Genomic DNA, 13,003 nt, shown 5'->3' with positions numbered 1-13,003 from the left:
GCAGGGATCCAGGAAATAAAGAAAAAATAAATGTAGGCACTGAGCAAATGATCTCCCTTTTTCTGCATTTTACTTCCCCATGAGCTTGGACTAATTCAGGCTTTTTCAAAATGTGTTATTAGTAGAACAATTTTTTTCAAAAGTTATCTTACATGGAACCTTAACATATAAAACAGAAACTTTTCAAGCCTCATGATCTTCCTCTGTAAAATGGGATAATGATGCTTCCAAGTACATAGTTACACTGTAAGGATTAAGTAACTTAATACAAGTGGGGTACTTAGAATAGTGTCTATCACATAGTAAAGTGCCCAATGTATGTCAACTTGATGACTATTAATGTCATCATTGTTATTATTTAAACAGAGGTGATCCATGTTTCAAGTGAGGCAGGGAAGGAGCTACAGCAGCCCCCAATCGTAGCCCCTGAGACACCACCCCAAAATCTCAGGACTGCATGAGAATGGTAGAACCTCTGGACCATACACTCTCTAATGGTTCTCCCCCCTGGAGCTGACATCTGATGCGACCTTGATTTCCTACTGTGTATGATGTCCAAGGCTAAGTCCCGGGAACTCTGAGAGGACTTTAATCTACCCTCAGCCTGAGGGCATTTATCATGAAGCTCATGAAGTTTAAGCTTTAAGTCCCACCCCTTGCATGGGACTACATGTTTTCATAAAATTTGCAAAAGTAACAAAGGGCACAGACTTTCAGTTTTGCAAGATGAAAAGTTCTAGATATCTGTTGCACAATAATGTGAATATACTTAACACTACTGAACTGTATGCTTAGAAACAGATAAGAAAGTACATTCTATGTTATGTGTTTCTTACCAAAATTTTTTAAAAATTTTGCAAACATAAGAAAATTTAGGGCCGGGCAGGATGTCTCAGGCCTGTAATGGCAGCACTTTGGGAGCCCAAGGGGGCAGGATGGCATGAGCCCAGGAGTTTGAGACCAGCTTGGGCAACATAGTGAGACCTATCTCTACAAAAAATAAAACAATTAGCTGGGCATGGCGGCACACACCTGTAGTCCCAGCTACTTGGGAGGCTGAGCCAAGAGGATCACTTGAGCCCAGGAGTTACAGTGAATTATGATTGTGCCACTGCACTCCAGTGTGGGCAACAGAGTGAGACTTTATCTCTAAAAAAAAAAAAAAAAAAAGAAAGAAAGAAAAGAAAAGAAAAAGAAATTTTAACCACAGTCATTTCAGACCACTTTCTCTTTCCACCCCAGACCTCTCCTCCCTCACACTCGATGACTTCTAATCAGGTGGCCACAGGCATTTGGGAATCTGGCTAACCGAAGAGAGAGGACAAGTGGCAGTCGGATCTCCAGAGTTCAGGGGTGTATTGTGGACTGGGGATATAATTTTGGGAGTGGTCCCTACACGGATGGTATGCAAAGCTATGAGATGGGGTGAGATGGCCACGGGAGTGAGCACAGGAGAGAAGGGGCTTAACTGTCCTAACTGTCCACTGGTACCCTGGTTCTGGAGGAAACTGCCCCTAGGGGGCAGTCTGAGCCAATGCAAGAATGAGGAAGGCGGCCGTGCATCCCAGAAACAGCTGCTGGGAGGCTGCAGGACGCCTCCCCGTTCACAGGCCCAGGATGGTGGCAGCTCTATCAGGAAGCCACGCATCTCGGGCCTGAGGCCTGGGTGGTCTCTTCCCTCTATGTTCTGGTCAACTGAGGAGAAGGACCACTGCCCCGCCCACTGATGCGCCTTTATTACTCTCTAAAATGGGTTCATCTCTTAAGGGCTCCTTGAGTCTTGGATATGGGCCGACCCTTCTGCATTGAGAATGTCACATCACATCTGTCACATCCTTGCATGCAACACACATTTGATACTAATGAATATTCATCGACACCAATTCCAAGCCTGGTGCTTTGAATACCCTCACCCCAGAAAAGCCATGAGGCAAGTGTGATCCTCACCTCTTATATACACGTGAAGAAGCCGAAGTCCAGAGACATTAGGGCTATTGTTCCAGGAAGCCCAGGAAGGGGGAGGTGAAAGGGGCGGCCTTGCAAAAATAACAGGTAAATACTTATTCCCACAATTTCCCCAGTAACAGTTAAAGATCGATCCTATGAGTTCTCTCACTAACAGCACCTGCAATTCTGTTTTGCACAACTTCTGAAGAGATCTGAATAGACAGAAAAGAGATGTAAATCCCTCTTTCAAAATTGTTTTTTGAGAATGTGCTCTTTACAGTCTAAAAAGTTCCTAAGCTAACAACAGAGTGTGAGCTTCCATCCTAAACCATGTCTTGAGGACAGAGTCTCCTCTCGGGTGATAATCACTTCTCCAAAGAAAGGCAGGAAACCAACTCTTGGACTTTGACATCTTGTAGCTGCTTTTGTCATCAATTGACAGTTATCACTATTTTTTTTCTCTTTGTCCCCCTTAAAATCAGCAAGCCACTTGTTCTCAGGGCTGGCATCTCCCTTCTCTTTCTCTGGGATGCCACACCCTCTCCCTGCTCTCTCTCTCTCATTCTCTCTGTCCGTCTGACGGATAAAATAAACTTTTTACCTTTATATCTTAATCTCTGCATGAGAAATCTTTCTCCACCTGCACCGTGAGCACTTACTGGGCTTTCCACCCTAACAGGAGGCAGAGCTAGGACTGACCGTTTCTGTGTGGCACCAGACCCTGTTCCCTTTCTATTCTGTCATCCCACTTTGATCTTGAGTCCTAAAGTCCCTGGCCCTGCACTAGGAGCTGAGTACAGTGATAAAGGACACACCTCTGCCTTTAAACAGGTCAGAGCCTGGCAGACAAGCAAAGCAAAAGTACAATCCAGCATCTCTGTGGGAACAGAGAGAGGGGAACCCAGCTGCTCTGGAACAGAGAAGCCAGAAAATAATAAAATGAACAAGTATTAATACAATTAATGAATAATATTAACACTAACAAAAATATTATCAATGATAAATTAATCATTTATTGAGTGCTTACTATTTGGTAGGGACGGTTTTCATGGATTGGCTCACTTATTCATCACAATAGCCCCATGAAGTGGTATTATTATCATCTCCATTTTACAGATGAAGAAACTGAGGCACAAAGATGTTTTTTTTTTTATATATATATATATATATATATATTTTTTTTTTTTTTCCCCCAGACAGAGTCTCACTCTGTTGCCAGAGCTAGAGTGCCATGGTGTCAACCTCGCTCACAGCAACTTCAAGCTCCTGGGCTCAAGTGATCCTCCTGCCTCAGCCTCCTGAGTAGCTGGGACTACAGGCACGTTTCACCACACCCAGCTAATTTTTTCTATTTTTAGTAGAGTTGGAGTCTCACTCTTGCTCAGGCTGGTCTTGAACTCCTGAACTCAAGTGATCCTCCCTCCTTGGCCTCCCAGAGTGTTAGGATTACAGGTGTGAGCCACCGCGCCCAGCCAAGATGTTATATATTATAATTAGGAAGTGGGGAAGCAGGAGGAATTGTCTAAGCTGAAATCTGAAGTCTGGAAAGAAGGTAGCAAGGTAAGGTGAAGGTCAACAGTGTTCCAGCCAGAAGGAGACAAACACACAAAGCCTAGAAGGCTTGGGAGAGCAATGTCCTTGTCTGCTTTTACTCAGCAACCTGAGAAAGCGCCCCCTTCTGGTCACACTTAGCTCCTGTCCCACACAGGCCAAGCATGGTGTTTAGTTTCAATCCACAGTGGAAGGGACAGACCAGAATTTGAACTCAGAGTCTGTCTGACTTCCAAATCATGTTCTTTCCATGACAGCAATGTGAAGCAAGATTTCTCAATATCAAGTCACATGGGGAGACAGTTCTTTCCCTTCTGTTCCCATATATTTATTGGCAGAAGTTAATTCCCCCTACAGTACAAAACTCATGAATGAAATAAAGAGATCATAGTCATCTTTACTAAATTAGAAAAAGAAGGCATAATTAGGCAAATCTAAGTTCCTACAAGTCACTAGTGTGGCCAGAAGAAAAATAGAGATTAACAATAGAGAACAGAAATAAAAATAAAATATAATGTGTAGGCAACATAGTGAGATCTCCATCTCTATAAAAAATTCTAAAAATTAGGCCAGGCAGGGTGGCTCATGCCTGTAATCCTAGCACTTTGGGAGGCTGAGGCAGGAGGATCACTTGAGGCCTGAAGTTCAAGACCAGCCTGAGCAAGAACAAGACCCCATCTCTACTAAAAAGAATAGAAAGAAATTAGCTGGACAACTAAAAACATATAGAATAAATTAGTCGGGCATGGTGGCGCATGCCTGTAGTCCCAGCTACTCGGGAGGCTGAGGCAGGAGGATTGCTTGAGCCCAGGAGTTTGAGGTTGCTGTGAGCTAGGGTGATGCCATGGCACTCTAGCCCGGGCAACAGAGCGAGACTCTGTCTGAAAAAATAAATAAATAAATAAATAAATAAAATAAAATAAAGAAAGAAAAGAAAAGAAAAAAACAGTAGTTAACCAGAAAATTCAAAATTATATATGTGGCTCATATTTCTATTGGACAGTGCTGAAACAGATAATTCTTTCAATTAATTTATAGCAAAGGGAGCCAAGAAATGAGGAGGAAGACAGAGGGGCACTTAACATAACTGACCATTGCCCCCTTCTTTAAACTTTTCCTCCCTAAGCTTCTGAGATACTCAATTCTTATGATTCTCCTTATATCTAACAATTATTTCTTCTGCCCCTTCTTCCTAGGTCTTTCTCCTCTTCCGCTCACTTATTAGGCGAAGGAGCAAGCTCCGCAGCTGTGTGGGGCAAAGTGTTCCAAGCAAGGGAAACAGCAAACGCAAAGGCCCTTGGGGAGGAGGCTGCTCGGCTAGTTACGGCACAGGGAGGAAGGTAGTGTCATCAGAGCAAAGTTGCAGGGAGGGAGGGTGTTAGGAAATGAGGTCTGAGCAGGAAGGTATAGAGGTAAAACCTTTGTCATTCTGAGTGAGATGGAAAATCTTTGGAGTTTTTTGAGGAATGATATATATGGTTTATATGCTGAGAACAGACTATAAAGAGGCCATGGTGAAGACAGGGAGACCAGTTAGGAAGCTCTTGCAATAATCCAGGTGAGAGACTGGAGTGGTGACAGATTGTATTCTACATATATTTTGAAGGCACAGTGGATAGGTTTCGTGTTAGGACTGGACAAGGATGAAAGAGAAAGAGAAGTTAAGTATGCCTCTAAAATTTCCGGAAGGATGAAGTGCCCACCTACTGAGATGGATAAAGATTACAAAAAGATATTTGGGGAGGGGGGAGGTTGGAAGTGGGATAAGGATATGGTTTGCAGCTGGACATGGTGGCTGATGCCTAATCCCAGGCAGGGGTGAGGGGGTGGGGAGGAGGATCACTTGAGGCAAGGAGTTCAAGACCAGCCTAGGCAACATAGCAAGACCCTGTCTCAAAAAAAAAAATTTTTTTTTTAAAAAGATACATTTTTGGACCTTATCTATTGTGACATAGGTAAGTGTGAGATATCTATGGCACACTGGAGATGCCAAATAAACAGCAGGATATACAAGTCTGGCATTTTAGAAACTAGGTCAGGTCTGGAGATATGAATTTTGGAGTCATGCTCACATAGGAAGTATTTAAAGCCACAGGAGGAGATGAGATCACCCGGGGTGTAAACGTAGAGGAGAGGTCCAAGGGACTGAACCCTAGGCCACTCAAGTTTACAGGTTAGAGAGATGAGAAAGAAGCAGCAAAGGAAACCAAAAAGGAACGGCTGGTGACTACAGGGAAAACCAGGAGAGTGTGGTGTCCTGTTAAGAGAAGTGTTTCCAAGAGGAGGATGTAAAAAACTGGGTCAAATGTTGCTGATAGGTCTAGTGAAATAAATAGAGTAAGAGCTTACCACTGGATTCAACCATGTGGAGGCCATTGGTGACCTTCGTATGAGTAGTTTTTCGGGTGATAGAGGCATGAACCTGATTTGGAACAGGTTTAAGGAGCAGTAGGAGGAGGAGAGCAGGAGTATAGAAATGCTTTTGTGAACTAAAATAAAATCTTAAGCCTGCCGCTGACTGAATGGACCCCCTCTTGGCCAACGGGACCCCAGAAATACCCTAAAGCTGAGCTGCTGGCCATGAGAAGGGAGGTCAGACATACCTCCTCATGTCCCCCTCCCTTCTTGGGGATATCCTTTGTAACTCACCAACAGGCCTAAGGCTATGCAAAGCATAAACCACACCTGTAGGTCATTAGTTTACTTAACAGATCACTTGAGTCTAGTGCACGTCCAGTATATATATGTCTAGTGGCTGATTTCTGATTAACAGACTTCCTTAACTTAAAACATTGTAAACCTTTAGACAAAGCTTCTTCTTCTTTTTTTTTTTTTTTGAGACTGAGTCTTACTCTGTTGCGTGGGCTAGAATGCCCTGGTGTCAGCCTAGCTCACAGCAACCTCAAACTCCTGGGCTTAAGCAATCCTCCTGCCTCAGCCTCCCGAGTAGCTGGGACTACAGGCGCTTGCCACCATGCCTGGTTAATTTTTTCTCTATATACTTTTAGTTGTCCAGCTAATTTCTTTGTATCTTTTCAGTAGAGAGGAGGTCTCGCTCTTGCTCAGGCTGGTCTTGAACTCCTGAGCTCAAATGATCTGCCCGCCGCCTAGGCCTCCCAGACTGCTAGGATTACAGGGGCGAGCCACCACGTGGTCTCCACGCATCTTTTAAGGGTGGGCTGATGGGTAACTTCTTCTGGTAATCCTTTTTCCAAGTACTCCAAACCACTACGAGGCCGGGAAGGGGACCTTACTTTGTTTCTACCGAGATTACCCCTCACCCAGCCCCAAAGGCAGGGACCATATCTTATTTTTGTCAAGCCTTCAGTGAGGGCTTGTCTAAAGAATCCAGTCCAAGGTTACAAGCCCAGCTGGTAAGCAGTACAGTCAAAAATTAGTGCTTAGACCCCTGCAGGGCTCTCATTCAAATGTAAAGTTCTCAAACATCCTCACTCAGGCAGAGCTTTTTACATTTTGCAAAACAATTCTGATAAGGCTATTCTTTATGTCCCAAGGCAGGAGATGCAGAGAGGAACTTTTTAAACCCGGAAAGCAGGAAAGAGTTTCACAAAACTAGAAAAATCATCACTTAGAGATAAAAGTCTTGAGGAGGGAGCCAACTGCAAGCATTACCAAATACTCCTCAGAAAAACCCCATCACGCATCGTCTGCGGCGCACCGAGCCCTCCCACCTCCAGGACTACAAATCCCAGCATGCCTCAAACTCAGAGAGTGACAGGACGCAGGGCATGCCGGGACACGTAGTCCAGTTCTAGCTCAAGAAAAGCCCAGAACGTCTCGTGACGTCAGGAGTACTGGGGAAAGGAGTCGGAACCGGTCCAGGCTCAAGTTAAATCTTCCTCCAGAGAGCTGACTCTTGTTTCTGTGGTGACCTGGTTTCTACTCCAAACTGCAGCTCCCACCCTGCAGTTTAGGGGGACCTATGGTGTGCGTTGGATAGCCTCTCACGTGAATCTTTCACGGTTAAAGGGGAAGTACCAGAGACAAAAACAGCCTCCCGCCCTTGAGGCGGGGGCTTAAGAGTAGTGGTATTCAGGACGCTACCCCGAACAGGGTTTGAGGCGCTGCTGCCCCAGCAGCATAGGTGAGGACGTGGCGCCTCCGGCAGACGCTTCCCCTTCCTCTGCCTGTCGAGTTACAGGCGAGGCAGAGGAGGCGCAGAGGCTTCTGGGAATGCGCATGCGCCCATCGCGGCGGGGAGTACACCTCCAACGTCCGCAGGCGCGGGGGGTGTCGGGTGTCGGCGGCGGCGCTTTGCGGCCGGTCGTGCGGGTCGGGCGCGGGCGGGCGCGGCAGCCGTGGCGCGCACAGGTGATTGACTGGCCAGCTGCCTAAGGGAGCGCCTGGTCGTCATCGCTGGCAGGTGGCGGAGACCATTTGGGCGGCGGCGGAGGTGGCGGCGGCAGTGGCGGCCCGGCTCGGGAGGCGCTCCTTGGGCCAAGGCCATGGCCCCACGGCTGCAGCTGGAGAAGGCGGCCTGGCGCTGGGCGGAGACGGTGCGGCCCGAGGAGGTGTCGCAGGAGCACATCGAGACTGCCTACCGCATCTGGCTGGAGCCCTGCATCCGCGGCGTGTGCAGGTGAGGCCCGCGCACCGCGCCTCGCGGGCTCCTCGCGCTGGACCTTGGAGAGCCGGGGCAGGGTGGGGGGAAGGAAGACGGTGACCCATTGCGTGCATTTGGGAGGCACCGAGAAGTGCGAGGTGGAGTTTTTCCCTTTCCGCCGTCTGGGCAAGCTGAGAAACGCAGCCTTCCCGGGCTCTGCGCGGAGGTGATGCTGGTGGAAGCCCATTAGAAAGGTTTTGGGTTCTCATCCAGAAGATGGCGGTGGAGATGAAGGCAGGAGCCGAGAGCTTAGCAAGCGTTGATGGTTGGTATATATCTTGGGCACGGCTCGGTTTTTTCGTTTGTAAAAAGGAACTTCTTGGAAGTGAACTTCATGACAGTATATCTTGTATTAGTGTTGACGCCGATGGCCTGATGATCATCTTAGTATTATTTTTGGAGAGGGCAGCTTTAGAAAAACCTGTGGTTAGACTACGTCATTGGCGTACTGCATTCCCAGTTGACCTTCCCTCACTCGTTAATCTTGTATGTTTTAGCCTTATTTTGGTCGTACTGACTCGACATCGCTTTACTGAGTACGAGCCGCGAAGGTACCGTCCTTCACTTCTGTTAAGCCCTTGGACCTTGCCTTTCCTTAACCCCCTCTGCTAGATTGAATCCTTAGGCTTCGTGCCTGTTTTTTTCCCCTGTTTCCACCTGGTAACGCGGGAACTGTAGTTTTTGTTCCGGAATGTTGTTGAATTGACTTGTCCAAGCCGGGCATGCTCAGTAGCCTTCTTTCAGCAGGCATTTAGTAAATGCTTTCTGGAGTTTTTACATTCCGCTGGAGGATTCAGAAGGAATGGAAGTCATGGACTCTGCCTTTAGAACTTAAAGTCTAGTTTGAAAAGTGAAACGAGTTAGGGAGCTTCCATAAAGCAAATGAATAATTCCAAGGTCTGGGCATCTGACTCACAAAGAAGGCAAATCTAACTCCAGAGTAAGTACTGGAATGACAGAAGTCTGTGTATGATGCAAATTATCAAGCTTCAGTCACTTTCTCAACATAATTAGGTTCCAGAGTAACCAAAAATGTAAACTGTCACTGTAATGGCTCTGATTTCAAAGGAATTAGAGGAGATGAGGGGAGTGTCATGGAGAAGGTGAGTTTTAAACTGCAATTACAACATTTATATCCAAGCAGTTTTTTTTAAGTTTTTAAAAAAACTTTATTGTGATACAGTTTACATGCCATAAGCTTCACTGATTTAAAGTGTACAATCCGTTATTTTTTAGTATATTCACAGGGTCATTCAGCCATCAACAAAATTTGATTTTAGACCATTTTTGGCCTCCCCAAAAGAAATCCTGTACCCATTAGACTAACATTCAGTTTTCCCTTGTCCTCCCCATCCCCACCGTAAGTTCCAGGCAAGCACTGATCTACTTTCTGTCTCTAAATTTGCCTGTTCTGGACATTTCATATAAATGGAATCATGCAATACGTGGACTTTTGTGGCTGGCTTCTTTCACTTAGCACAATGTTTTCAAGGGTCTTCCATGTTGTAGCATGTGCCAATACTTTATTCCTTATGGCTGAATAATATTCCATTGTATGGATATACCACATTTTATCAAACATTCATCAGTTGATGGACATTTTGGTTATTTTCATCTTTTGGCTACTGTGAGTAGTACCTCTCTGAACATTCATGTACAAGTTTTTGTTTGAACACCAGTTTATAGCTCTTTTGGGTGTGTGCCTGCGAGTGGGATTTCTGGATCATGTGGTAATTCTTTGTTTAACTTACTGAGGAATCACTGAACTTTTCCTCTGTGGATGCACCATTTTACATTCCCACCAGCAACGTATGGGGGTTCAAATTTCTCTTCATCCTCGCCAACACTTGTTACTATCTGTTTTTTTGATTAGGCCATCCAGGTGGGTATGAAGTGATATATCTTTGTGGGTTTGATTTGCATTTTCCTAATGATTAATGGGTTGTGTACCTTTACATGTGCTTGCTGGCTGTTTTCATTCCCGCCACCCCCCCCCCCATGGAGTTGATTCATTTCTTTTCTTTTCTTTTTTTTTTTTTTTTGAGACAGAGTCTCGCTCTGTTGCCTAGGCCAGAGTGAGTGCCGTGGCGTCAGCCTAGCTCCCAGCAACCTCAAACTCCTGGGCTCAAGCAATCCTCCTGCCTCAGCCTCCCGAGTAGCTGGGACTACAGGCATGTGCCACCATGCCCGGCTAATTTTTTTCTATATATACTTTTAGCTGTCCAGATCCTTTCTTTCTATTTTTAGTAGAGACGGGGTCTTGCTCTTGCTCAGGCCTGCCTTGAACTCCTGACCTCGAGTGATCCTCCCGCCTCGGCCTCCCAGAGTGCTAGGATTACAGGCGTGAGCCTTTTTATTGCCAAATAGGATTCCATTGTATGTATGTATCTACCACGTTTTATGTATTCATCCATCACTTGATGGACATTTGGGTTGTTTCTACTTTTTAACTATGGTGAATAATGCTGCTGTGAACATTTGTTTATAAGTTTCTGTGTGGGCATTTGTTTTCATTTCTCTTGGGTATGTACCTAGGAGTAGGATTGCTGGGTTGTGTGGTAACTGTTTAACATTTTGAGGCACTGTCAGGTTGTTTCCCAAAGTGGATGTGCTGTTTTACGTGCTTACAAACAACATATGAGGATTCCAATTTCTCCACATTCTTAGGCTTGTTACTGTCTTGTCTTTTCTCTTTACTTTTTTTTTTTTTTTTTTTTTTAAGAGACAGGGTCTCACTCTGTTGCCCAGGCTGGAGTACAATGGCTTGATCATAGCTCACTGCAGCCTCAAACTCCTGGTCTCAAGCAATCCTGCCTCATTCTCCCAAGTAGCTGGAACTACAGGTGTGTACCACCGTGCCCTGCTAATTTAAAAATTTTTTTTGTAGAGATGGAGTCTTGCTATGTTTCCCAGTCTGGTCTTGAACTCCGGGTCTTAAGTGAGCCTCCCATCTTGACCTCCCAAAGTGCTGGGATAACAGGTGTGAGCCACTGTGCCCACCGCCTTTGCCTGTTTTTAAATTGTGTTAATTGTCTTTTTATTATTGAGTTGTAAGAGTTCTTTATATTAATATATTCTGCATAATCATGTATCTCTTAATAGATGTATGATTTGCAAGCATTTTCTCTAATTCTATGGGTTTATCTTTTAACTTTCTTGAGGGTATCATTTTCGTACAAAAATTTTTAGTTTTGATATAGTTCAATTTTTTTTTTTAAGATATGAGGAATCTTGCTGTGTTGCCCAGACTGGCCTCAAACTTCTGGGCTCAAGCAATCCTCTCAGCTCAGCCTCCTGAGTAGCTGGGGCTCTAGGTGTATACCACCATGCTTGGCTGCAGTTTTTTGTTTTTTGAGATGGGGTCTTGCTCTGTCACTCGAGCTAGAGTGCAGCAGAGTCATCTTAGCCCACTGTAACCTCAAACTCCTGGGCTTAAGGGATCCTCCTGCCTCAGCCTCCCACATAGATGAGACTACAGGCTCCAGCCACTACTCCTGGCTAATTTTTTTTTATTTTTTGTTGAGACTTGTCTTGTTCTTGCTCAGGCTGGTCTTGAACTCCTGGCCTCAAGCAATCCTCCCACTTCAGCCTCCAGAGTGCTAGGATTGCAGGCGTGAACTACTATACCAGGCCTGCAATTTTCTTTTATAAGTCTTTTGCACATTTACTGGCTGCAGTTTTTTTTTATTATTATTTTGATGATTTTGGTGTTGTAAGAAACCATGCTTCACCCAAAGTCTGACCAGTTTTTATTTAGATATCACAAAAACTTTTCGTTCTCTAAGATTTGTCTCTTAAAAAAAAAAACTCTTTTTCTACTCACTTTCACCTTTTGTTTAACCATTTCTTCTGACTCTTTGCAAAAAGATATTTGAGAATTAATAATATCATAAATAAAAATCTTTTTTAATACTTTATGCACAATTTATGAGATAGCATGGCTGAAGGAATGAGGTGTTTGGCCATATTCAAAGACTGGGTGAGTCAGGACAGTTATTTACATTTCTGAGACAGCTTAAGAGAATCACAGGATGAAAGCAATGTGTGCTAAATGCTATAACCACAGAATTCTGCAAATGTCTTGATTCCCGGCCCCACCCCCCACCCCCCGCCCCCCGCCCGCCATTTTGGACTGCACCATAGGTCATCTTGTCTTAAGACCAGACTTGTTTGCAAACAGTGAGGATGGTGGTCAAGTAACTTCCTTGCAGTAAAAATTGTTGGGTAAGGGATGTGCATTCTTTCTTTTGATCCATGTTGCTAAATTGCCCTTCAGAATGGTGGTTCCACTTTACATTTTCACTGCCAACATGTAAGAGTGTCTTGTTTCCTCATTCTCTCACCCACACAATGTGTTAATCACACTTTTTGATCTGAGAGGCAGAAGAAAATGGTGTCATATACTTAATTTGTGTTTCTTTTTGTGAGTTAACATTTTGATATGGTTTTCAAAGGCAGGCTGCATTTATATTTCCAGCTGTGTATAGGAGTACAATGTCTATTTTATTCTCATTAAGGAAACAGCACATGACTTTACCAATTATAAAACATTACAGAAATGTGTAAAGCATTCTAGAAAACTAATGTCATGCCACCTAACTTCAGTGGCTTGATAGCTGTAGTCCAAAACCCTGATGAGGACCTCTGGGCCTTCATTCTGAAGCTTCTTTTTCACCCACATTCATGACATCTTTTTTCATTTCAGTGACATCTTTTTTCTTTCAGTTGGTTTGCATTTTTTTTCATGTTAGAGCCTTAGCAATATTGGTCTCTTTTTGCCTTGCTCACTTTTCCTGATGCTCAGACCAAGTCAGGTCAGGTCCCTTTTTTTTTTTTTGAGACAGAGTCTCGCTTTGTTGCCCAGGCTAGAGTGAGTGCCGT

At 44.6% G+C, this 13,003-nt stretch overlaps 1 protein-coding gene across 4 annotated transcripts in view; it reads left to right on the top strand.

Moving 5' to 3' along the window:
* The first annotated feature begins 7,775 nt into the window (after positions 1–7,775).
* Positions 7,776–13,003, top strand: part of USP48 (ubiquitin specific peptidase 48) — an 88,615-nt gene continuing 83,387 nt past the window's right edge. For all 4 annotated transcript variants that reach the window (XM_069477431.1, XM_069477429.1, XM_069477430.1 and 1 more), the window contains exon 1: positions 7,776–8,098. In XM_069477431.1, the coding sequence (XP_069333532.1) occupies positions 7,965–8,098 (134 nt within the window). In that variant the 5' untranslated portion in view covers positions 7,776–7,964. The remainder of the gene's footprint in view (positions 8,099–13,003) is intronic.

Source organism: Eulemur rufifrons, chromosome 8, assembly GCF_041146395.1.
Source record: "Eulemur rufifrons isolate Redbay chromosome 8, OSU_ERuf_1, whole genome shotgun sequence".
In the NCBI taxonomy this organism is placed as follows: domain Eukaryota; kingdom Metazoa; phylum Chordata; class Mammalia; order Primates; family Lemuridae; genus Eulemur; species Eulemur rufifrons.
The sequence above is the reverse complement of the archived record's forward strand: the minus strand, read 5'-3'. Positions and strand labels throughout refer to the sequence as shown.